At 48.1% G+C, this 26,825-nt stretch overlaps 2 protein-coding genes across 2 annotated transcripts; one reads left to right on the forward strand and one right to left on the reverse strand.

The window, feature by feature from the left end:
• Nucleotides 1–262: 262 nt before the first annotated feature.
• Nucleotides 263–6,265, forward strand: LOC135808638 (uncharacterized). The gene is made up of 4 exons (XM_065321861.1): nucleotides 263–1,091; nucleotides 1,763–1,912; nucleotides 2,890–3,022; nucleotides 3,553–6,265. The coding sequence occupies exons 2-4, from the start codon at nucleotides 1,910–1,912 to the stop codon at nucleotides 5,838–5,840; spliced, it is 2,424 nt and encodes an 807-aa protein (XP_065177933.1). The 5' UTR covers nucleotides 263–1,091; nucleotides 1,763–1,909; the 3' UTR covers nucleotides 5,841–6,265.
• A 2,533-nt stretch (nucleotides 6,266–8,798) lies between these two features.
• LOC135808639 (MAP kinase-interacting serine/threonine-protein kinase mnk-1-like) lies at nucleotides 8,799–25,187 on the reverse strand. The gene is made up of 10 exons (XM_065321862.1): nucleotides 24,851–25,187; nucleotides 18,878–18,989; nucleotides 18,323–18,342; nucleotides 18,015–18,079; nucleotides 17,371–17,478; nucleotides 16,866–17,080; nucleotides 16,304–16,430; nucleotides 14,845–15,010; nucleotides 14,360–14,532; nucleotides 8,799–9,769 (listed from the first exon to the last, which is right to left on the reverse strand). Exons 1-10 carry the CDS (start codon nucleotides 24,900–24,902, stop codon nucleotides 9,626–9,628), a joined length of 1,182 nt encoding a protein of 393 aa, XP_065177934.1. The 5' UTR covers nucleotides 24,903–25,187; the 3' UTR covers nucleotides 8,799–9,625.
• Between the last annotated feature and the right edge of the window lie 1,638 nt (nucleotides 25,188–26,825).

Below are 26,825 nucleotides of genomic sequence, written 5' to 3' on the forward strand. Positions count from 1 at the left end.
GGCCCAGATTATTCATTCCTGCACATGTGATCACCAGCGTCACTCATAACTGGTCTATCCCTGCCGTGCAGATCTGCTGACTATCACTGCGATACTACAAAAAGTCTACATGACAGTCAGCGCAGCTGGTTCGAAGGAAGAGGTTCAAACCAGGGAGTCGTGGCTTTCACGACTCTCTGGTTTGAACTACAAAAAGGGGGAACTGACTTCGGGAGAACAGTCACTTCCCGATTCACAGACGTGCAGACAGCTCACCCTGTAACTACAAAACACAATCACTACTAGTAGTAGTAGTATGACTTGTACTTGTTGACGTTGTGGTAATAGCACTACCAAGAGTACATAAACCTGTAGATCTACTCTTTGCACTCATTCGTAGTAGTAGATCTACCTCGAGCTCCTTTATTTTGCATTCGTAGTCGTAGAGAACGATGTCAACACCGACACCGTAGACTAGTGTTGAGTCGAGTGTAGCAAAAGTGCAGCTAGCTAGTGACACCAGCTCAGACACGTCGGAGAACCGCAACTCTGACATACTGCTGTATTCTGCGGTAGGTCTTCACCCCGTCGCGGCCGGTATCTCACAGAAGATCGATCGCAACAGTGGCCTATGCATAGATTGCCTTTAGTGGGAAGAGACTCAGGGCGTTCAGAGACTGAGTGTGCGGCTGTCGGAGCCCAAACAGGTCCTGCAAAACTTACTAGATGATCCGGTCTCCAGAATGGAGGCCGAGGCAAATCAAGATGCAATTCTCTGCGAAACTCACTCTAATGTGTTGCTGAATTTGCACACAATCTTCCAGACCAAGTCCTGCTCGAGGCGATCGCGACATCGGGCTCAGCGTTCCAGCAAGCGACCCAGCAGCAGCAGCAGTGCCAGGGGCGGTATACACCGAACCCAAACTCAAGATGAGAGGGAACCGCAGCAGCAGCAACAGCAGCAGATTAGTGAAGGCCACCACGAAGAGACCCTACATCATGTATGACGTGATTGTGCAGATTGCGGCGTCCAGCCGCGACGCATTGACACGAGGAAACAGCACGGCAGAACGAAGGCCCGCTATCATGTCGGCTCGGGCTGTACCGCAATTGTGAGTGCATATGTTTCGTATACTAGTACTAGTGCCTTGGTGGGTAGAGTTCTCCAACAAATGTATGATTGTACAATTGTACACGTAGTGCCATTCGCATAGAGAAGTGACTTATTGAGCAAAGCGTGGTTGCCGTGGTACTCCGAGTTTCACCCGTTAGCGGGCACCAGCCATCAGGCAGCACTACAGCATAGCAATAATTATCCTAAAAATGTGATTGATAAAAAGGCAGCAGCAAGCGTGGTTGACATAGGTAAATGACATTATGGTTTGAAACACTGAGTACTGAATACGCACCTGTCCTTGGTCTGGTGAATCTTGCGCATGGGCACGTGCTTTGGGCCTGTACTTACATGTGTAAAACATGACCGGCTATTTGACATGTACATGTACATGTCAAATACATGCATGCCTCCATGATTAACAGTCTGGGGGGGGGGGGGGGGCTTCATTGGAGTCACGCACAAGACTCAAGAGTGCACCACACGTGCATGCTCACGTACACCCGCACTGTGACCGGATGTACATACACGCATGCACAAACACGCATGCACAGACATGTGTGCACCACGCACACATGCACGCTATGCACGGACGCACAAACACGCATACCCGCCTGCTATGCTAACATTCGTGGAGAAGTCATGACTTTCCTGGCTGCTCGGCTGCAGGTGCTCCATGGACTCAGTGGCGTTGGCAAGACATCTCTGGCAAGGAATTATGTGCAGCAGGCGCAGTCGGCTGGACACTTTCAAGGTGGCATTGTGAGGCTGAACGCTTGTGACAGCCTCACACTTGACACCAGTATTAGACAAGCAATGGTAAGGGCCAGTAACATGCGGCGAACTGTTGGACTCCCGGCTGAACAATGCTGTTGAACTCATCAGTGCAGTGTGGGCAGTCGGGATGTATTTTTTTTCTCAGACTGAATGGGCACTCACTTTGGTCAGACTGCATTCTGATCAAAGTGAACACATAAGAAAAAGAGAGAGGGAGATGGTGTGTGTCTGTGGGGGGGGGGGGGGGTCCGATTGGAATCTGTCGAAACTCAAAGTTTCATGGCGAGGCATTCCGTTGAATATGTAGCGTCACATCATATTCTTTAGAAGCTTATCTCTGGCACACTTTTCATCATTTACATGCATTATCCCAGTTCTGCACGCTTACAATCATATGCTCAAGCGCAGGGCTGTGCCCCAGGCTATGTTTTTATCTCTTTTTTTGCTCACCTATTGCTCATCACTTCTTTTACAGATTTGGTATTATGGATTGGAAAGTTTGGAAACTCCCTCGATAGGCGAAAGCCTTTGGGGAATCCTTTAAAAAAAAAACAATACAAATTACAAAGTTACAAATTCACGTACTAGTAACACATTTGTTGCCGCTACTAAAACTAACACATGCACATACCACATTACATGTTGTACCATTCAACTCTGGAATTTGTACTTTGCATGCAAACAAGCCCCAAACTGCACATGCTACAAGTAAAACGATTTAAAAAAGTTAAAAGTAAAACGATCTGAGATAAATTACTTGCAGGATAACGCACAATAATCATATCGGTAGCACAAAAGAACAAGTTGCTTTTTCTAACATGGCTTGTTTGCTATGATCGTTTCAGCTATGGGCATGTGTGTGTGTGTGTGTGTGTGTGTGTGTGTATGTGCGTGTGTATGTGTGTGTGTATGTATGTGTGTGTGCATGTGTGTGTGTGTGTGTGTGTGTGTGTGTGTGTGTGTGTGTGTGTGTGTGTGTGTGTTGGTGTGCTCTTGATGCGGCGCATTCTCCGGTGCAGCACAGCCTAGGCGTCCCTTTAGTCAATGTGAAGGACCGGCACATCCAGCAGCTCATGGCTGTGCTCCGAGCACGGCAACAGCAGTGTGTGGTGATAGTTGACAATGCAGACGGCGAAGAAGTCCTTCAGCAAGGTAAATGTGTACACCCACATCTCTCTCTCTCTCTCTCTCTCTCTCTCTCTCTCTCTCTCTCTCTCTCTCTCTCTCTCTCTCTCTCTCTCTCTCTCTCTCTCTTATCTGCGCTGTCCAGGACCGGGCACGCTCAGAACTTGAAAATTGTCTATAACTCTGTATCACATACATTCCCATGGAAAAGGGGTTGAGTAGTAAGATTTCCACTCAAACTCACGCACAAGGTGACCGGTAGACCGAGAATGCCTGTAGCTTCGAGGTCCGGATAAGAAAGACATGAGTCTAAAGTATTGATGGATTTGTTGCATCTCCCGAATGCGATGGAGCGTGAACAATGCTATGCATTCCACAGAAACGGCAGATAGAGTACCAGTACCTACCTGAGAGGAGGATAGGTTTCTCTGAGCACTAGTAAAAGAAAAGGTGAGAAATAACATCGTATCTTAGAAGTCAACTGGTAAATACAAATGAAAAAGCTCAGTTTAATTGTATCAATGTTGTTGTTCTTGTCCTTATGTTTGGCTTTGCAGAGGGGCGGTATGAGATGTTTTGGCGAGCACTGTTATGTCAACAGTCGGCCTGCATCAACGTACTGATCCTGACCTGCTGCTCGCTATTGCCGGTGGACTTGTCGCGTCGGTTGACGGCTGTGTGTGAAGTGCTACCTATGACCAGGCTGGCGTCGGCCTGGGCAATTGGCCGTGCCACTGGTCGCCTCTGTGCTCACACAGCACTGCCGCGTACCTGCTACGAGCTCAGTGCGGCACTGGCAAGGAGGCCGAGCTGTACGCGTTGCCCAGTCCGTTGTCAGAGCAGCGGGCACTCGGCCAAAAGTGGCGAAAGTGGCCGGCCTGCGGCTGAACGTCTCAACCTGTGCGAAAACTTGCCGCCAGCCGACTGTGCAGTTGGTGATCAAACATGCAGGTCCCATGTTTCATCTGAAGCTACTCAGCTACTTCAGCTGGCCTCATCGCCGCTCATTGGTGGCCTGCCTCTGGCTGTTTTCATGGTTTCTTCCGCCCTGCATCATCAATACGACGAGGCACCAAGCCCAGGAATGGGAACAAGAACAGATCAGGATCATGAGTCCCCAGGCAACGGTACTGCAGAAGCATGGCTTCGTGGTATTGCATTCCAGGATGCTGGCAGCGGCATCTCCAGATCAGCTGATGCTGTGAACATGGTGGAGTTGACATGTCAGCAGAGTGTCCGTTTGTTGAGCCGCCCGGCACAGCAGCTGTTGTATATTTGCTCATTCCTTCAGCCCGACTACATACCCATGCCACTTCTAACACAGGCGTGTGGCCGAGGTATCCTCCCGACTGAGCTTGACTCATTCCTGATGCCCGGCGAGCTGCGTGTTGACTTGAGCACGGAGAGGTCTGCCTCCTTTGTCTCGCAGCAGATGCTCAAGCTGCTCTGCGAGCTGCGCACAACATCTCTGATAACATGGACATGTCGTTCTGAAGATGGCGGCTTCTTGCAGTCGAGACCTGCAGCAAGCAACTATCACATGCAGCAGCAGCAAACGTTTTCCATGCACCGTATCACCAAGAGCGCGGTACTCAAGACCCTGCGCGCGGACAGGAATCAACTCAACCAGTACCTGAGTTGCACGATTGAAATGCTTTTGCTGAGCATGATGTTGTCGCCGAATACCCACTACAACATGCACTATATTGTGCCGCATACACTGCAGCTGTGCTATCACCGCGATATGCTCATCCAGGCCGAACACCTCAGTCAAACTCTGAAGTCCTCGCCATCTGCATGCAGGGAGGACTCCTCAGAAGCTGCACCGGACACTATCTTGCGTCACCTATGCCTTATCTACAAGGCCATCAACGACAACCAAGCTAGTATTCGGCCAGAATCCCTACACAAGCTAGTTGACACTGCGGCTTTCCTGTTGCAGCATCTTCCAAACCAATATGGCTGGGCGCGTGGCGTTTTCTCACCGGCAATTGCGAACGAGATCCAGATCCAGACTTGTGATGAGTTTCTTCCTGGTGTGAAGCTATTGCTCCAGTACCTGGACAGTGCCAGTGCGGAGTGTGGCAAGGGTGTTCTCTATGTTCTAGTGACCGGTCTGGTTATCTACAGTACAAGCACTTACCACACACACTATGCTGACACAATACCTCGCTACTCTGGTCTCCTTCGTCATCTCGTGAACTGCATCCAGATTCCATTCTCCCGCTCCGGAGATGTGAGGGCTAGTGCCATCCTGGCGGTGCAGTGGTTTGAGAATGCCATCTTTTATGTGCTCACAACAATGGCTCTGTCTCTTGCCATCCCTCTGCCAGGTTACGCCAAAGGAATGTTTGAACACTCAGATTTCCCCCGTCGACTGAGTCGCCAATGCCACCATGTTTTCCGTTGCTATGTACACCTGCTGGCCAAGCCGCATAGCCTGGATCGGCAACACAATGTCCTTATCGATGTCGACAGATGGTCTTGGGACTGGAGTGTCCGCAGCCAGCCAGCGTCAAGATCACCAAAAACACACAGGGGAAGCTGTGGGCTTGATTATGCCTTGCTATCGAGCACGTATGAGGTTCAGAAAGTTTACGGAGACGGTCTGTCCATAATGGCACTCCTGGTTCCCCTTGTGCTTGTTTTTCTGCTCTTTGTCGCCTATGGTGAGCAGCGGAAGGCGGACATATGCATGCAGCGCATCTATTCGCTGGTGGCAGCTCGTCTTGACACGCAGCACATGGCGCTGGCCGACATGCTGAATGCTGTCGCAACTCAAGTTTACGCTGGCTGGCCTCCGAAGCAGGGAGCGATGCTGAAAGAGATTAGCACCCTCGACTGACAGAGCAAGGAAGAAGCAGTACGCCCCAAGCCGACAGTAAAAAAAGACAATACATTAACTTTGCACTGTTTGTGTTCCTGCCTCAGTCCCGGGCCACAAAATGGCCAGGGTTCCGCACATTTCTCGCTGGCTGCCACACAACAACTAGAAGATACAGGTGACGTTCTCATACCAACCATGTCACAAGCTGTACGAAGATTTTTTTGCTGCTGTAAGTCTGTAATTCAAATGTTTGCGCTAATATTTCTCTTGCAACGTGTGAGTTCTTCAGCTGCATGTTGTGATGTAAGCATGCCGCTCTGCTAGTGTGACAAGATCTTAGAAAGAGTGTGCATTCCAGGCATGTATCATTAATTTTCATCAGTGCACTGACGACTAGTCGACTGTACTTCGAGTTCGTCCATAACGTTATAATGGGCACTTTTCCAAGCAGTTGGCTTCCATAAAAGGAAGTGTGTCGTAATCGTATGCTAGTATCCTGTACATGTATGTCATACATGCAATATCTTTATTTCTCGCCCCAAGCCCCGAAGCCGACCTTGAACTTGATTCAGGGAAAGAGCATGCAAACAGGCGTGCGTGCGTATGTGTGTGTGTGTCTGTGTGTGTGTGTGTGTGTGTGTGTGTGTGTGTGTGCGCGCGCCAGCTAGTTCAGTTGGTGGGTACACTTATGCCAGATGGCGTTGGGTCTGTTGCTAACGGGCTCGGCTGCTTGAAGGTGTATATTGTACCTGCCACCTTTGTTGGTTTCAGGGTACATGCACCTGTTAACCGTGGCATGGACTACTTCTGGCTAGATTAACTCTTGTGTAATCAATGGTGCTAGTGAAGCTTATTATCATATCCACTCTGATTTAGCCACCCGCACTAGTAGCAAGTATTACCTTCACTGGGGGTAGGGTTAAATGCAGTTGGATCCTTGAACGGATACCCTGATGCCGTCCACCCTTCAAGGATCAAGGCGCAGATGCAGCTCCCAAAGCGGTGGGAGGTGAGTAGATCAGCCAGAAAAAGTCACTTCAAATAGCTGTGTGGTGTAGACCAGGCTATGGTGTAGACAGCTAGCCTTGCAAGCTGTTGAATGGTGCAGTCCTAGCACAAGTTGCTATGGCTTCTGGTGTAGCATCGCTATCATCGCCTCCGGCGATGGGTGTCAAAAGGTCAAAGGTCAATGGTGTGCTTGTGTGTGTGTGTGTGTGTGTGTGTGTGTGTGTGTGTGTGTGTGTGTGTGTGTGTGTGTGTCCTTGTCCTCACCCACTTACTGAGGTGTGGTGAGCCCATAAGTGGGATCATTTCAAGTCCACCCTAGTTTGGGGATTTCAGGGGGTGTCGGCCGTTGGGTGGTTCAATGGCCAATTGAGTCATCTTTCCAAGATTCCTTTTGAGTCTCTCTCCCCTCTCCCGGGGAGACCCACGTGACCAGTTTTGGCAGTGAGCAAGTACAAGTAAGTGTGTGTGTGTGTGTGTGTGTGTGTGTGTGTGTGTGTGTGTGTGTGTGTGTGTGTGTGTGTGTGTAGGTGAGTTTGGAGGATGTCAGGGGTTAAAGGGGAAGTATACCCTAAAATCAAATTTTCAGCAGTTGTAGTCTTCTGGGTGCTGAGTCGAATGGTCTTGGTCCGAGGATGCTGCGACGCTCCCTTCCTTCTTTTTTCCCAATCGAACCCGCGCACTTCCACCGAAACTGGGTGACTGCGCCCTACTAGATGGGGATTTGTATGCAAAATCTCACTAAAAGTGCTATGTTGTTCTTATAAAAGCACGGATGACCGCGATTGGCCCATATGTTGTAGTCTTTTGGACGCTGAGTCGACTGGTTTTGGTCCGAAAAGGCTGCGATGCAGCGTTCCTCCTTTATTCCCAATCGAACATGGTTGAACAAGCGGTCACGTGCTCCTGGGTGCCCAAATCACCTGGTCACCGCGCCAGCAGGCGACAACTTTCACACCAAGGTTCAACTCGAGGTCAACTCAAGTGACAGGACTGCACCCAAAAAAGGTCAAACAGGCTAGTAAGTTATGTTGTAGTTGTACCCTGCAGGCACGGTGACCAGGTGACTGGTGTACGCAGGAGCACGTGACCGCTTGTTCAACCATGTTCGATTGGGAATAAAGGAGGAACGCTGCATCGCAGCCTTTTCGGACCAAAACCAGTCGACTCAGCGTCCAAAAGACTACAACATATGGGCCAATCGCGGTCATCCGTGCTTTTATAAGAACGAAATGGCGCTTTTAGTGACATTTTGCCGCACAATTCAGTGTACAATCATCTGTTGGCTAGTCCTGATTGTTGCAATTCGTATTCCGACTCTTCATTCACTGTATTGTGCCGTGGTCGTCATGGTTATGGACTACAGTTGAAAGTTTTGGAAGCCATCTGTCAGCGTCTGTATAAGCCTAATTTGTGTATACAGAAAGATAGTATAATTGGGTTGAAATTGTTCAAGTAAAGTGTCATGTTTGGTGCGGCCAAGCTTGGCCGTTAATGTTCTAGGTGTAATGTACTGCTGTTATTTGTTATCACTTTGTCCTTCCTTCTTTCTTTCTCTTCTTTGTTCATTTTCAGTTGCAAGTTTAGTGTTAGTACACACATTCGTTATTGCTCTCGCTGTCATTGTTAAAATTCACACTTGTAAATTTCACTGCTGTTGTTCTTAGTGTTATTTCTCTAACTTAGATTTTCTATAATAGTTCAATTTTGTTTTCAGTGTCCTTTAGTACAACGACGATTCCTGATGAGTGTTGTACGAAAACTTGTTTGAATCCCTTTTTTTCTCTCCACAATTTCTTCACATTTTCATCGTTTTATTGCACATTGTCTCCACAGTTTTACATTACATGAATACAGTGTACACAAATGTCGATCCAGCTTGTATTACTGATTGCGGTTATCAAATTGTTGTCTCCTCGCCGTTTGTTCAAGTACTATGAAGAGTAATATATTCGAAACAGCTGCATGAAGGATTTCGGTACCGACGGATGTGTCACTTTGCTGGTGGTGTTCTATGGCAAAGTGTCAAGGTCGGCTGGAGAGTGCAGATAATGGTGTGGTGATCGATGAACAATCTGTACAAAGGTGGGCCGATTTGCAGGCTTCTTCTCGACGTGTTGAGCACTCTTTGTTCAGTGGGGTGCAAGAGCAAGACCTTGGAAGGACTCCATAAAGTGGTTCCGAAGGCTTTTATTGAAACGTATCTACTAGCAGCTACCTACCTATCTACCTATCTAGGAAAAACTGAATCAAAGTATACACAGGAGAGGATAAAGGGGAGAGACGCGTGCTAAGACTTCGCAAGGAGCCTGTTTTATGTTGACCTACCTACCTAACTACCTACGGAAAAGTGAATCAAAATATACGAAGGAGAATATAGAATAGGGAAGGCGCTCCCCAGGTAGTGGTTAGTAACAGTATGCATGTCAGTACATGCTGAAAGACAACAACAGCAAGACATGTTTGCATGTGAAGTGCAGGCAAGAGCTTTTAAAGTCATCAGCAGAGGGAAAAGAGTGACACTCAGAAACTGGAAAGCAACAAGATGATCTTGGATGCGATGATCAATGAGATGACTTGCCCGCACATGAAGACATGCAACATGTGTGCATATGAACTGATCCTGATATGTAGATGTTTGAGTAGCTATGTTCATGATACATAACATTACAATATTATAATATGATACGAACTATGCTCGGAACACACATGCACACACACACACACGTATGCAAGCACACACGCACACACCTCTCACACTCCACACATGCGCTTCGCACATATAATCACGCTCCACACTAGCCATCAATGCAATATGTGCTCACATGTACATGATTATGTACGAGGGGCGCCAGGAAATCCACGAGCGTTTTGGCTGAGGGTCGTTCGGCAGGCTTGGGCGATGTGCACCAGTTCCAAACTTTGACCATTGTGCTGGCATCCTGTAAGCACCAGCAAATGCCAAAAAAAGTGGACTGAGGGCTCGACATTCAGCTGTTTCCATGGAAACACAAACTGCACATTTTATGCCTTTCTGTGTGGACTTGAACACTTCTCTCAGCCAAATGGCTTATTTTGCTCGATCACGGTTATCTTGGCCCTACAAACAGTGCTTCAGTGGTTTTTCCTACCGTACATTCAGTGTGGCTTCTCTGGATGTAAGTCTTTCAGTCAACATGTGTCTGGAAGCAGGTCAGATAAGCCTGTCAGCATATCTGCAACTGCCTGGGAAACCCAACCTTATTTGTATTCGGGCAGTGAGCTAATAGTAATTGTATTAGACTAGGGTGGAGAGCCAAAAAGAGAGGACCATAGCGTCAGGCGAAATAGCACGTCATAGTACATTCGAGATCAGCGGGAAGAAGATGACGACGTCCACTAATTTAGTATCTGTGCACACGAATCTGCTGTGTGTGTTACTCTGTGTGTCAGCTATGGCATCATCGCCTGTGGTTCCATACCTAGCATGTACGTCTGAACCATCCTGCAAAGTTTGAATGACGTAGGTTGAGCGATCGCTCCGCGAAACATACTTTTTGAAATTCTCTTCATAGTATATCTTCCACCATTGAAATTTCGAATTTCTTCAAAAAAAAGTGTTGAGAGGGGTGGCTTGCAACCTCGATATGGCTTGTTCCAGGCATGCTTTGGAGCCATCGCCTGTTGAAACAGTGGCGGGAAGCTGCCCTGCAACTGTTCCAACAGGAAATTAATCGATCCAAGAAAGCGCGAGTCCGCGAATCTCGGTTGAATATTGAGTATTTCAAGCCTTTTCACGACGAAGATGGAGTTCTTTTTGGAGATGGACGTCGCGGCAAAGGACATGGTGTCCGACTTCTGGCGTCTGGTTAAGCCAGGGATCATTTGTCCAGTCAGGTCGGCAGCCTAACCGTCGGTAAGCTTGTGTTTGGATCCCGTTCTGCTCGATGTGGTAGATCACAAACAATTTGATATCGCACAAATTGATCTCAGCATCGTGCGTACGGTATTTTATATTCAGAAAATCCCAAAGTGTCTCTGTGTGGCCGTCCTATGCCACGAGAAACTCCAATCAGGCTCCTATGTCCTCTGCCTTCATGATTGAATGCCCACTTCGTTTGAACAACGAACACAACAATCGAGGACGGCTTTGCAATGAAAAATACAGCTATACTGGAGCTGAAAAAAAAGAAAGAAAAAAGAAAAAACGTGCTCAGGATGAGACTCGAGTACACGCATACTCTCCCAGCAGGAGAAACGCAATGTCGTCTCGGAAGGTTGAGAACGAACTGCCTCTTCTATCCTCGCCACGCCACACCTCAAAACGAACTAGTCAGTGGTGTTTCTCTAGAGCTAGAGAGAGAGAGTTTTCATAGTTTACTTCAAGCGGCGACGGAAGAACTCATAATGGAGAACTAACACTGACAACGAATGTCTAACAACTGACGACGAACGTCGGACAACTGACTCTGACAACGAACGTCTGACAACTGACGACGACCGTCGGACAACTGACGACGACATGGCAAAAGGAAAACATGATATCAGAAATTGGTGCCCTCGTCAGCACAAAAGGTGGTGTACTCAGCACAAAAAGGTGCGCGTGTCAACAACAAAGCAGCGCAGCAGCATGTACGGGTCAGCAACAAAGCAGCGCAGCAGCATGTACGGGTCAGCAGCACAGAGACACAAATACAGCAGCAGCTACGACGAAGAGACAACACGTGCAGCCACATGTACACACAGAGACACAAATACAGCAGCAGCTACGGCGAAGAGATAACACGTGCAGGCGCAGGTACAACACTATCCCCTACCAAAAAAAGACATCCACTCCTGTGGATGGAAGCAAAAGTGAAGTGTATAAAAAACGGAAGGAGACAGACCGGAGAAGAAGACAGAAAGACAGGGGAAATGAAATATGAAGCAACATAAACAGGCGACAATAAAACAGAAAAGAGGTGGGCCACAACTGTTGAACGCATGACGAGTAGGCCAGGAGGGTTAACACCAGTCGGGAGCCCCGCAAAACTGTGCACCAATCAACGGAACCTGCAAGCAACAGATTTTGCAGAGGACCCCGGCTGGCGAGCTGTTCGACCTGTGTTTGTCCCTTTGGATCTTTTATTCTTAGAACAGCACCAACCTAGTACGCCACCCATCCACCAGTCCTGACAAAACAAAAGTACAAATGCATGAGAAAACAGGTTATGCCGACGGACCCAGCGACGCTTCCAGGAGCGGCGAGACCGACAGCACGCACCGACCGAGAAGAAGACTGGGGCAGCTAGACGCACACTGGCCGGCTGTCAGAAAACCGATGGCGCTACAGAAACTCCGAGAATCACAGGACACACACAGAAAGAGAGAAGGACTGACGCAAACATCTCAGCCATCACCAAAAATCAGAAAAGCACACGAAGGAAGGGAAGAACAGCCAGGAAGAACACGTCGATTGAAACAGGAGCAATTAATCAGTGAGGACACCATTGAGGACACACAAACAAATCGGTTACCAATACGCAAAAGATAATGAAGAAAAACCACAGGGCGCTACCCTGAAAAAACCCACAGGGATCGAACCTGAAAAAACCGCAGGGATTGAACCTGAAAAAACCGCAGGGATTGAACCTGAAAAAACCGCAGGGATTGAACCTGAAAAAACCACAGGGATTGAACCTGAAAAAACCACAGGGATTGAACCTGAAAACCCACAGGGATCGAACCTGAATAACACGGAACTTATAGTACATCCGCTCGCAAAACCAAAAAACTGAAGAAAAGAAACTGTCAGGGACCGATTGGGACGCACAAGGGCCAACCAGCAACACCCGGAAACCATAACACCCGCAAGGCAAACCAATACAAAAAAGCGCAGGATCCCTGCAGACCACCAAGCAGACCGTGGCTCACCATGATCAGACGCCCACCCAGGCGAACTAGAGAAACCCACATGCCGAAACACAATTATTACAAAACCATACGCTCACAAAAAAAATTCAACCTGGATCAAGAACGAGAATCCTACATGAAGTTCACACCTCCCACCAAACCGGAAGCCAACAGCTTTCCTACTTTGTTGACAGTACATGACCGAGCCTGACAACGCTCTACACCATGTACACAGAACATGGAGACACTACTACTAAAACGGTAAAAACACGAAACAAAACAATATGGATCGACTACATACGAGGCAGCACCTCGAGAACGTTCAGGTGGACATCTAAACAAATCACGCGACACAGTCACACTATCGGAGCAGTCCGACGGCAACTCCGTGACAAGCACAAGTGCACAACACAAGACGAGATCAAAGCTACCCATGCTGAATGCACGACGAACATGCGAACACAAGTTCCAGATTCGAACGAGTAGCGCACGAACAGAAATTTGAAATTTTCATACACAACAGTACAGTACAGGGTAGTCAGAGCGACACAACTAACACAACGGGGCGAACTTCCAACGAGCAGCAAGACTACACTACGAGTACACACTCGAACACAAGAGAACAAGGTTCCACGGAATTCCTGCTGGGACCCGAGTCACCCGACGCAAAACAATTATTTGAAAATTCGAAATCGAATACAAGGTACGGCAACACATTACGCAGAGCAGACAATTACAAAGGCATGCTCACCTGAGTAGGAGCTCCGAGGATCTAGGAAAGGGTTGAACAGTCAGACGCAGCAAAGCGGAGCCATGGCGAGAACGCGAAGAGGAAAACGAAAAACACCGGCCGGAGAGCGACGAGCTTCAGGGTCGTGGGTTCGATTAGTTGGGCGCCAAATGTCGTCTCGGAAGGTTGAGAACGAACTGCCTCTTCTATCCTCGCCACGCCACACCTCAAAACGAACTAGTCAGTGGTTTTTCTCTAGAGCTAGAGAGAGAGTTTTCATAGTTTACTTCAAGCGGCGACGGAAGAACTCATAATGGAGAACTAACACTGACAACGAATGTCTAACAACTGACGACGAACGTCGGACAACTGACTCTGACAACGAACATCTGACAACTGACGACGACCGTCGGACAACTGACGACGACATGGCAAAAGGAAAACATGATATCAGAAATTGGTGCCCTCGTCAGCACAAAAGGTGGTGTACTCAGCACAAAAAGGTGCGCGTGTCAACAACAAAGCAGCGCAGCAGCATGTATGGGTCAGCAACAAAGCAGCGCAGCAGCATGTACGGGTCAGCAGCACAGAGACACAAATACAGCAGCAGCTACGACGAAGAGACAACACGTGCAGCCACATGTACACACAGAGACACAAATACAGCAGCAGCTACGGCGAAGAGATAACACGTGCAGGCGCAGGTACAACAGCAATATTTTGTGAAAAATGCGTGTCGCCGACTGACCAGTAATTTCGCCTGACGGGTTTACAAGTATGATGTTGCATGATTGGGTTGGAAAGGTGAGGGTTGGTGGAGGTGGGGTGGGTCACGGTGGTGTTCGATATCGCAGGTGAAGGTCACCTGCCATACATGTATTGAAGAAAAAAAGCATGTGTACAATTCACGACAGTGCTCTGAATTGCGTACCTGATGATCTGCCCACCACAACTCGCTCTCGTTCTGGTAGCCTGTGTCCATGAGCTGGTGCAATGTCTCGCGGACAATCCTTCGCTTGTCCTGTCGTTCAAGGAACGAGCAGCCTTTCAAGTCAAGCTTGTCCAGGTAAGGCATCTTCATGTGGCCGCTCTCACCTAATTCACCTGCCAGAATTGAAGGAGGTCAACAGAGGAAAGCACATAATATGGGACAGCAATGTTCAAGGCTTGCGCATAATGGGCTCAAGGATTGCTCCAAACTGCTTTTGAGCATTTCTCCACTTTCTACCGATTGTTCCTGTCGAGCCGCGTAACCACAAGGAATTGAACAAATGCGCTGATTATTCCAGGGAAATTACCGCGCCTAGGCCCGTATGGCACGAAACACCAATCATTTGCGATGTTATGCCAGCACATGTTGCGACACACCGACCATTGCCAATATTGTGGCAGCGCAGTGCGCAGAAACCAACTCACCTCTCAGTAAACTGCGATCACACGACGTCAGTATGACCCAAACACACAGGCCGGCTGCAAAGATGTCGGCACATTGAAGCTCACTGCAGGAGAACTTGCGCAAGGAATCCGCCGTCACCAGCTCCGGAGACAGAAAAGAGATTGTCCCGCAATCATTGGTCCCTTCCTGCACGAGAATAACAAACAATAGAATGTCAATTATCCGAACGTCAACAATCCGAGCAATCGATTGTCCGAAAAGCCTATATGAACTGAACTGAACGGACAAAATGAGTTTTGCAAATTTTCTCCTCTCGCAGCACCATTCATACGGAACATAGAATGCATGGCAACAGGCTGCCATCAGAACGAATCCCTGTGGGTGTCACGTGGAGGAGCTAGCGTGTGTCTATCTCCTGTGGAACTGTCGAAGAGAATAAGAAAAATGATGCACACATGAGGGGATGTGCAAGTTTTAGATGGATGTGTGGCCGCTCCCTTGTCCAAACATACGAACTTCTCATATGAACAGCCGGCATCCAGAGTGGTGTCGACAATTGGCACTGTACTGTAGTGACATTGTTGGGTCATGCGCCGTTGTATAGTGTTAATACACATCTTAGCATCCCCCCACCTCACAAGAGAGCGACCGAGTTTTGCAGCTGGGAGTGCTGATTCGAGCAACTGGTATGATGGCTCTGCTAGGAGCCGCTAGATGGCTCGCAGCTGAGCCAGCAAATGACTCCGCTTGGAGCAGGCGAATGACTCCGCTTGGAGCAGGCGAATAACTCCGCATGGAGCCGCCGAATAACTCCGCATGGAGCCGCCAATGACTCCGTATGGAGCCGCCGAATGACTCCGCATGGAGCCGCCGAATGACTCCGCATGGAGCCGCCGAATGACTCCGCATGGAGCCGCCGAATGACTCCGCATGGAGCCGCCAATGCCTCCGCATGGAGCCGCCAATGACTCTGAGTAGAGCCGCCGAATGACTCCGCATGGAGCCGCCAATGCCTCCGCATGGAGCCGCCAATGACTCTGAGTAGAGCCGCCAAATGCTAAATATATAGAGATGCATAACCAGTTGAGAGCATATATTCTCATGGACTATACAGATACCGTCATGTGTGCACCAGAAACATGAGTTGAGCTAGTGGGTGGCAGGGTGGGAAGGAAATTGTTTGGGAACACATGTTCCGCAAGTTGCACGCTCGAAAGTCCAAACAGCAATGACATGCAAGAGACATTGTACAGGATTTTGAAGGGCGCGTGCCCACGTGACTCGCGCATGCGTGCAGGTTGGGCCAGCTCGCTGGGCTGGCTGCTAACTTGCGTTAGCATGCTAACGCTCATATAAAGATCCTGCATTGTGTGCAGAGTGAAGGACCCCCACTAAATCTCCACTCTTTCACCAGTGCTTGTTCACATGCACGCACACATATAGTCTGATGTAAACCGTTTACTAGCGCAAGCCACTCACCGAGCCATCCATCACGGATAAGTCAAAGTCGAAAATTTTGACGGATTCATGATTGACCATTCCAATGTTGTCTGGCTTTATATCATGATGGGCCAAGCCCACAATATCATGAAGGTATGACAGTGCACTGCAAAAAGGTAAAAAGACAATTTGAAATACATGAATGCACTACAGTACTGTTGATCGCCGAAGAACTGGGGGGGGGGGGGGGGGGGACGGGGGGAAACAGCCTTGTAGCCTCATTTTCATGTATGACAGCCTGTGCACAGTTGAATCACCGTGTACATGTATACATTGGTATGCTGTGCTTGGTGAAATTCTAGCCTGGTCGTTCTTCGGCGCTACCCGACACTGCTCTAGCTTGTCTTAGAGGGGTCGTCGCAGAAGTTTGTGTTGTCGTCCCTGAAGTGAACATCATTCATTTCGTACTTTGGCCAATAGCAAAGGACCATCATCCTGGCAAGGACAGGTGACAGTTAAAATCGTTTTTCAGACTGATCCCTTACACCCGACCCCCAAACCATTGAGTGACACCGTAATTATTGTGTTAATTCATATTTACCTGAAGATGGATTCTGTGATGTGCAGCGCAGAGGTGGTGCTTACGCCTTTCGACAGATAATCGCACAGTTTCCAGGGAATGAATTCCATCAATATGGCCCTACATGGCAAGCGCATGTTGAGCTGCTGCCCAAAGGCAGTGTCACGCTCAACAGTGAGCGATGCAATGTATCGCGGACAAAAGTGGATTGATGGGCCGGCATGATCCTGAATTCTCTGCAGCACAGCATGAACAGTTGTGCAGCATAGCAGTTCACATCCAATCAATGTACAATGTTTTTATTTCTATCTATTTATTCACAGTCACGTGGCACTAGCCAATGAAAAGGTGATGTGGGCGATATCCAGCCAATGACGAGAATAGAGGGGAGAAAGGAGAAAATGCTTCTTTTGTCGCAACGTCTACATGCACTTACGTAACTGAACAGCAACATCAAGAGCACTCTCTTATTGGCGATGGTGCCATCGTGAGAATAAAGAATTCAAAAGTATCACAACGGAATTACCTTCAAGCAAGAGACCTCATTCATGTAGCGAGACAACGTGTGCTCCGGGAAACATTTCACACAAATGGCTCCTTGAATGGTTGAACTTTTGTCCCTAGCCTTGAATGTCTGGAAAGAAACAGCAAACAAGACCATTCAAAGATATGAAAATGAATTTCAAAACATGTTCCAGAGACAAGTATGATATCATACGAGACGTATGAGTATATACCATGGTAGACCAGCACTTCAGACTCTGGGCTGCATTCACTTCTTTTTACATGTAGATCTACGTGTAGGCAAGAGGAGGGTGTGGGCTGAGATTGACCGACTTCTCCATACTATAGTGCTGCGCACTGGTATCCACCACACAGCTGATTGAAGTGGCTTTTTCTGGCCAGTGAACACACACACGCACCCTCACACACGCACCCTCACACACACACACACACACACACACACACACACACACACACACACACACACACACACACACACACACACACTACTTTCAGAAACCACAAATCCAACAACGGAAGGTATGACATTGTCCGACCGCCAATGCGACTCCGAAGCAGCTGTGTCGGTTGCATGGGTCAGTGGCTTTCACACAGTGCGCACTCAAGGCACAATCCCTCAATCCCTCCTCACCACATGCCACTCACCTGCACTTGGCGGCGTGCCGAGATGGGAAAAATTATCCTTAGATCCTTCAGTATCGAAGGCAGACCTGAAACACACAGAAGGATGATGTAGGAGAATGCAAACACATTCAACCTTCATCATCATTATCATACACAAATAGAACACACACGCACTATTTTCATCGTTCCTATTATTGCTCTTCACATTACATTTCCAACACAGTTATTTCTTTGTCCAACACCACTTTACATCTCAATAAAACCTTCAGCTGATTCTGTTTATGGCCATCTTAAAAGATAAGAAATTGCATGCATTTATATACACTCACCACTCGATATAGATGAGTCACTGAGTGGCCAATGTGGTAGTCATCCCAACCATGAGAACAGGAAATGCAGAAACACAATTAGCCACACCAGAGCATCAATACAGAGACACCAACGTATCCGGGAGATCAAGAATGGCAACAAAAACACAATCGTAGAGCGCATGCCTGTCAATCTCACAATCCGCTGCGGTGGCAAAGGCGAGGAGAGGAACCTGTCACCACCCACGCCATGCTGAGCACCACCCACGCCATGCTGAGCACCACCCACGCCATGCAGAGCACCACCCACGCCATGCAGAGCACCACCCACGCCATGCTGAGCACCACCCACGCCATGCTGAGCACCACCCACGCCATGCTGAGCACCACCCACGCCATGCTGAGCACCACCCACGCCATGCTGAGCACCACCCACGCCATGCTGAGCACCACCCACGCCATGCTGAGCACCACCCACGCCATGCTGAGCTCATTGAAACAAATTCACATGGTCAGAATTGACGTTGGGGGCGATATGACTTCAGCTAAGGTGAGCATCATGATACAAGAACTTACCTGGTTACCTTCTTCAGTGGAGATGTTGTACAGAGGAAAGTATACAGGCGCGGGTAGGTGAGGATTAATGTGACAAGGGCAAACAGAACGTTCAACACAACTCCACAGACAACTAGACAAACGCGTATGGCCAAGTATGCACATGCACAAACATGTGCATGCATATATGCACACACACAAACATGCATGCACATACATACACACACACACACATGCATGCACATACACACACACACACACACACACACACGCACACACGCACACACACAGATGTACATAACCAACCCATCCTTGCCCAAGTCTTTCTTTCTCTCCGTCCTATTTTGTCTAGCCACGTGCACAAGAATAGTGGTGACTACAAGACCCCTATGGTCAGATAACTTGCGGCGAGTTAGATCTCACAACCATTGCTGCCTCGCTGCTTTCAATATACATTCACATGTCTGAAAGTTTGTGGTTTTCTTTAAAGAACAATACTGAGAGAGAGAGAGAGACACACACACGCACACACACACACACACACACACACACACACACAACCTGACATTTTCACTGCGAGCACCGTGAAGCGGCTAATTTTGTAATTCTGGCAGTTAAAACTTAAGCACGGAGTGCTACCGTGCTACTAAATTTTTAACTGGGTTCAAAAGGTCGAACTCTGACCTTTAGACCATGACCTTCTGGTAAAGTTCTCCAGAGTTCCCACAATGCAATAGGAACTTATGTACACCAAAGAGATGATTGAAAAGGCTTAATTTTCTGAGGTGGAGGGCTTGAATGCAAAGCATTGCAGAAAGCTTGTTGTGAAGATGGGAATGAGAAGAAACTCATTGTATGTTATTCTGAAAAGGATTGAGGAGACAGGAACAGCTGAAAGAAAGGAAGTGGGAGAAAGACAGAGAAAATGACAGAGAACCAGAAGAAGAAACTGTGCCGTGCTGCCAAGGACAAGTAGGGTGTTTCTCAGAAAAGCTTGCTGGAAGGTTTAGTACGAGCAGATCCTATGTTGGCACAGTACTGGGGAGCAACAATATCAATTATTTTTAAAAGTGGCAGAAGTGCCCAGATTGGTCTCCAGAGCAAGAACAAAACCAAAAAAAGACAGCTCAGGGCCGTAAATAAAAAGCTGCGTCCTCCAAATTCCGATGTTGTTATCGTAATGGATGATTAGTCATACTTTTCGCTCGAACAATATTCCAAGCCAGGGAACAATGGTTTTTACACAGACGAGAAAGAAACCTCAGCTGTGACTGCCAGGTAGTTACAAGACCCAGTCCAAGTTTGCAAAGAAGATCATGGTGTGAATGGCAATGAGCGAGAGCAGGCATTCCGACATCTTTGTGAAGCCATGTGGGCTTGAAGGTCAGGAGGTGAAAGAGGGAGATATTCAGTTACACACCAATGGACTCACCTTGTCGGATGTGCAACTCTTATACACTTTGTTCAGGGAACGCCGCTGCAGTCTACGGCGCGCACCATGCTCTCCAAGGTCAACACCTCCCCGCGGTATGACCTTTGACCTTGTTCAATAAGATGTGAAGTAGTCCCTATGAAACATGTTGCTTCATTACTATAGACTCATTGGCCGTGTGAAGAAATTGTGAAAATAGCATGGACAACTTCCAACCCTTATAGAGTAGCAGAGAAATGGTGTTTATTTTCCTGTGATAATGAAGGTTTTTCAGTCCGCTGCCTGAGTGCAGCCAAGACAACCATGGACCTTCGTCCCATGATAAGGCATCCGGGAAGAAGTGATATGACGCCCCTCGCTGCAGCAGAGTACCTGCGCAGGGTCCCACCGGTCTCATCTTTGAATGCAAAGGACAGGAAGCAGCATCTACCCCAAAATCATAATCAGCGGTGTGGAGGACTTCGGGACAATCAGCGAGGCCGGTGATGGAATCGAACTGCGAAGATGGGTTGACGGGAAGCATTCATTCTACCTGCTCGATGATATGCGTGATGAGCAATGCTCCCAAAACATCATTGACTTCTTTCCCAGATGCAACGTACATGTACATGGATTCGAGTGACGTGATGCAGATTATTTTAAAAAGATGTGAATGTGAGCGAAGTCTACTGAGTCGATTATATGTAGTGCTGAAACGAGTACGCCGAGTACTCGAGTACCCGCTCGTTGAGTACTCGACTCGATATCAAAAAAGGACTCGATACTCGATAAATAAATAAATAAAATAAAAAACTAAAAAAACTTGATAGTGACGTACACGTCCGTCGTCCATGTGGCTTTGCAATGAAAATGTGTGTTTATTGAAGGATATTGAATTGCGTAAATGGTTTGCAAAAAATTGGGTATGTGGTACTGACGTCATGACATATATGCGCATGTGTGCTTATAGTTATACTCGAGTACTCGATACTCGACTCGATAGTGACAGTACTCGCTCGATAGCTTATAGAGTACTCGTTTCAGCACTAATTATATGCGTGTACGCCACAGTACCAAGGCTGTTCGACTCCGTGCAGTGGCAACACGACTGACGCGGATTCGAGTGAGGGTCGGGACCATAGACATCGATGAGAGGACGGCTTCGTCTCCAAATAATTCACAGAGTGGACGTGCGACACGATTGAGGTACGAAGGAGGTAGTAGGCGGAGCGCGGCCATTGTCGCTGACCTGCACATTGATATTTGTTTGATATTTATTTATTTGTACCTTTGCAGCACTGCACAGTTTGTACGAGGACTTGGAGATTTATGCAGTGCATGTCTACAGCTTATTTGAATGCGTGCCTACTGCGCAGTACTAGTCCCTTGTATAGTACGCGAGTTGTAGTGCGGGTTAGCATACAGGTGTGAATGCTACGCACTTTTCATGCAAGCTACTTTTCTGCATTCTGTACTTGCTTTCATGCACGTGTCGCTGGCATACGCGATACGGGCCGGGTTTGTGTATTGGTTTTGAACCATGTGGTTCTTCTTTTCAGTTTAGTTGTTCTTTGGTTGCTCCGTGAGTTGTTGCTTTGGTTGGAGACAAAGGTGGCTTTCTGTTTCAGTAATATAATGTAATGTAACTATAACTGATAGTGTACTGTTGAGTGTTGGGATGCGTTGGGACCCCGACACCAATATTTGGCGACCACCCAGTAAAATTTGAATCGTGCATCGTAGCGTGCTGGCTTAGCATGGCCGAGTCCGAAGCCGAAGGGAAATCGCCTGGTGCTGGTGGAAGCGCTGAGGCTTTTGGATGGATGAAGCTGGAGACGAGTTACCTAAAGCTTGGCAAGGATTACGGGTATTCTGGCGAGGCACTGGTCTCTTTCGTGGAGCGCAAGCTCACCGAAGCAACCGATAGGGACCAGAGAGCACAAGAGCGTGCAGAGAGAATCGCTGAGAAGGAGCTGGACAGTAGGAAGGAGTTCGAAAAACTCCAGGCCGCGAGTGGTAGTGGCAGTAACGACGTGCAGAAGCGCCCCCAGAAGTTGGACGTGCCGAAATACACCGACAAACAGGACATCCAGGGTTATTTGATAACATTTGAGGCTGTTGTTCAGCAAAATGGCTACGAAAATCGACATGGTTGTTGGCCCTCCGTTCGGCTGCGATGGGGACAAGGCTTGAACCGGTGCTGGATCATGTCACAACTTATGAAAGTGCTAAAGTTCAAGTGACACGTAGTTTTGGCAAGACTGCCGAGAAGACGTGGTCCGAGCTCTTGTCTCTGTATCAGCAGACGGAGGACACGTTTTTCCGGTACGTAACCCATGTAGTGCAACTGGTGCAAGAGTGGGCATCGCTATCTGGAGGGCCGCAGGGCCAGAAGCAGAGCAGTGGGAACAGTGAGATGTTCATGGCAATCGTCCGCCAATTTGTGCTCCAGGGATGCTCGCTTGACCTCCGTGCGTACTTGCTGGAAAACAAGATCGGCGAGAAAACGTTTGAAGAGATCACGGAACTGGGTACAGCGTATCAGGAAGCCCATGGTGTACGTTCTGGGTCCGACCAGAAAACCATGGCGTTGGAGTCCGAGGGTGCATCAGCACAGTGCTTCAAGCTGTCCACTGCCGATGACGAGAACAAGCTCCACAGTATGCCTGTTGCTCAGCGCCACGAGTATGCGCAAACCAATGGCCTTTGCTATCGTTGCCTGCGGACAGAGCACAGCCGGAGAATGTGTGATAGTAGTGTTACTTGCAGCAAGTGCGGCAACAAACACCATACCCTGCTTCATGATGACAGTAGCAATGGTAGCAGTGATTTCAACAATAGCAGCGGCAGCAGCAGTGGCAGCAGCAACAGCCACAGCACCTCAGCAGCTACAGGCAATGCCTTCGGCACCGCCTAGTGTTTGACAGCCGACACACTCTCCCTCTCACGTAGCGATGCAGTGTCAACTGCCACTCTGGAAGACATGGACGAGGCGCACCCTATTGAAGTGCATAGCAGCGACATTTGATCCGCTCGACTTGGTGTCACCGGCAGTATTGACAGGCAAGATCCTCCTGCAAGAGGCCTGGAAGGAACAAGGCAAGTGGGATGATCCGCTACCTTCTCCGCTCGCCCAGCGTATAGCGACAGGCAATGGTTGGACTTGTAATACCTGCACTAGGTTTTGGTGGGGAGGATGTCGCTGACCTGCACATTGATATTTGTTTGATATTTATTTATTTGTACCTTTGCAGCACTGCACAGCTTGTACGAGGACCTGGAGATTTATGCAGTGCATGTCTACAGTTTATTTGAATGTGTGCCTACTGCGCAGCACTTGGCCGTTGTGTGTCAAAATTGAGAGAAGAAAAACTTCCCAAACAAGAATGTCACTTCCGCATTCCGTGGATTAGCTTCTTGTTGAGTAGTTTATGAATTGTTTACCATGGCAGACTCGAGCAAGTCTCTTATTGAGTGTGTTTCGGATGACAGTGATGAAGATGAAGATACTGTAGAGAGCGATTCTTGCAAAAAAGTGAGCATTTTCCGAGCATTTTCCAAAAGCATTTTCGGCAAAGTTTCGGGCATATTACACCGGGCCCTACCAGCCCCCCAAGCTGAAGGATTCGAGGACACGATAAAACTATGATTATGAGAGAAACCACAATGTTCCGTATAGGGAGCCACGAGTACACTCCAACAAAGAATAAGACACTCGTCTCATTGATTCTTCACCACGCCTCTCAGTTCACTATAGTCTATAAGTACATGGCTCAAATTCAAAACCAAAAGTCACACGCCAATAATTTCAGTGCGACCCAGTCAACTGCCCAGTCTGGTACATGTACTCAACCATCCAATGCTGGATTTACGAAGCCTCATCCACTCAACCCAACAAAATCCGCCATACGGTATGACTAGTATTCGACGGAAGCAGCTAGTACTAAGGACCTTTCGCATTTGCTACGAATCGAATGCGAAACGAAAGTTTGATTCGGCTCGTAATCGTTTTGCTGAAAACAGATTTCAGGTTTCGCAAGTCGTCATGCAAATGTGCATGGCAACTACAACTACGAATACGGCCGGTAGCTTGGCGTACGGGTTTTTACACGCACACGTGCATGGATCATGGAATCAAGGGAAAAATGTGTACCTTGCAAAACATGTGTACCTGACGGATTCGGAGCGTGCCACGAATGAAGAGGCTTCCATTCGTGAAAACGAGTTCTCCGCAGGGCCTCTGACGAATCCTCGAACCCAGGTGACGAATCAGCATTCGTTTCGTATCCGTACGCGTGGTGCGAAAGGTCCCTACAGAAACTCTTACTCGACCGAAGGCGAAGCAGCTATTACACCGTAATTCGACGGAAAAAGCTAGTAGCATTGTGAAAGCAGCAAAATGCCACCGTCTGAGCCAAAGTCTCAATATTCCCAGCCATGTACAAGAATACGGTAAAGCAGCTAGCTACATAGTCATTGACCACGAAAACACACTCTCACACTCACGCCTGTCCTTCTTCGCGAAACAAATCAACAGCCAAAAATTGCCTTATAAAATTGCAATAATTGCAACGCTCACTTACCACTAGGAAAGTCCAGAGAATAGGTTCCATCTTCACAGAGAGTCTCCATCATGACGGCTCAAACAAACAACAACAGCACTCAACTAACTAGGAAGCAGAGCTTTTTGTTGCGTTCCGAAGAACTGGCTGGGTTTGTTGGCGCGCCATTGCGACCACTCAAGCCTAGTGAGCTAGTTTCGGCGCCAACGGCGATAGGTCGATAGACTTGATCCATAGCGCCACATCGTCCAATGGCAACGTAAGAGTCAACATTAGCGAGCGACTAGCAGCTTTCGGTCTCGTCGACAAAAATCGCCCTCCAGTCTACTTCTTTATTCGACGAAGAAGAAGACGTCTCGTGTCGTCTCACCACTGACTGTAGCCATGCTGATGGTAGATATCTAGATGATTGTAGAGCTACGAGAGCTACATGACTGTGCATCTCGTACATGAATCACACATACAGTGTACATGACTGTATAAAGTCATTTTACTACTTGTACGTCGATACGCGGTCCGGGGACACATGTTCTGCCGAATAGCCAGACAAAGGACCGTCTGAACGAGTTTTCGCCCTTTGCCTCGACTTCGTCCTCGCTTCGCGCTTTGTCTGTGTAGATCTACAAAAATTATTGGTACATCTACGAGCCTGAGTGCCATACACATGATACAGCCTAGTATGGTTATAACCTAACACTGGTCAGTCAAAACCAGTACAGTGGTCCCTCTATAATCCGGCACCGTTTGTGCCACGGAAATCTGCTGGATTGGGGAGGGTGCTGGATTAGAAAATCTGATTTACTGCTGCAATGATTATGTGCATGAAGAGGACATTTTGGCTACGGAAAATTGTGCTGGTTTATCGAGGGTGCTGGTTTATAAAGTGCTGGATTAGAGAGGGACGACTGTATTAGATAAACCGACGCGCGCGCCAAAGGCAAAGGGCCGACTCGATAGATTCTGTGCACATAGACCACCCTTGGCCTTTTCAGGTGATCTAATTTCCCCTAGTTTGAGGGGATTATGGCTCATAATCCCCTCAAACGAGGGGATCTCATATAATCCTGTGGATCCCCTCGGACGGTGGGTCGGACCCAGTCCTTCTACCGGCATAACCAAGAGAGCTAGCTCCCTTGCCAGGCCTTGGCTGCTGCTTGAATATGCAAGAATGGGCGCTGCGCGCCTTGGGGATTTGAAAAATAATCCCCTCGGAACCGTGCAATATCCTAAACAGATGTGCGGGGGGGATTCGCTGGGGAATCGACGAGATGGGCGATAGTCTCGACACACGTACACTGACACTGGCACTGAAAACTGTAGACAGTGTAGGCATATACAAGGTCTACACTACAGACAGTTTACTGTTTAGACTGTGGTCCAGTGTGGAGCGTGGACATGGTCCTGGACCAGCCAGGATCTAGGACCGACATCGACAGTCCGTGGTCTCTTCCGGCTGCAGTGGTTTTGTATAACAGTAGGTCAACATTGTACCAGAACTTTTTTAAGATGTTGGTTGTGGTGAAATAGTTACACGTAGATCTACTACTGTACTTACAAGTAGCTCGTTTCTGAATTAGTCTGTAGAAATAGCCCGGGGAAATTGTCCAATTTCGCCTGCTCTCTCTCTCTCTCTCTCTCTCTCTCTCTCTCTCTCTCTCTCTCTCTCTCTCTCTCTCTCTCTCTCTCTCTCTCTCTCTCTCTCTCTCTCTCTCTCTCTCTCTCTCTCTCTCCCCCCCCCCCCCATATGAGTTCCTATCAGTTGCTGTGAACACCTTGAGTGGAGAGCGCTTGCTCGAGCGTTGAACCGGGTTCTTAATCCACCATACCCAGTTCGCAAGGCTGGGCGGGGTTGTGAGCAGGCTTTCATTTCATCTTTTCTTATTATTTCTGCTTTTCATCTCATTACAAAAATTCTGCGCTTTTTCTCCATCTGCGCATAAAATCTAGACTGACAACCTGCTTGTTAAATCATGCACCTGCTTTCAGGCGTAAAAAC

Source organism: Sycon ciliatum, chromosome 2 (assembly GCF_964019385.1).
Source record: "Sycon ciliatum chromosome 2, ocSycCili1.1, whole genome shotgun sequence".
Taxonomy (NCBI): domain Eukaryota; kingdom Metazoa; phylum Porifera; class Calcarea; order Leucosolenida; family Sycettidae; genus Sycon; species Sycon ciliatum.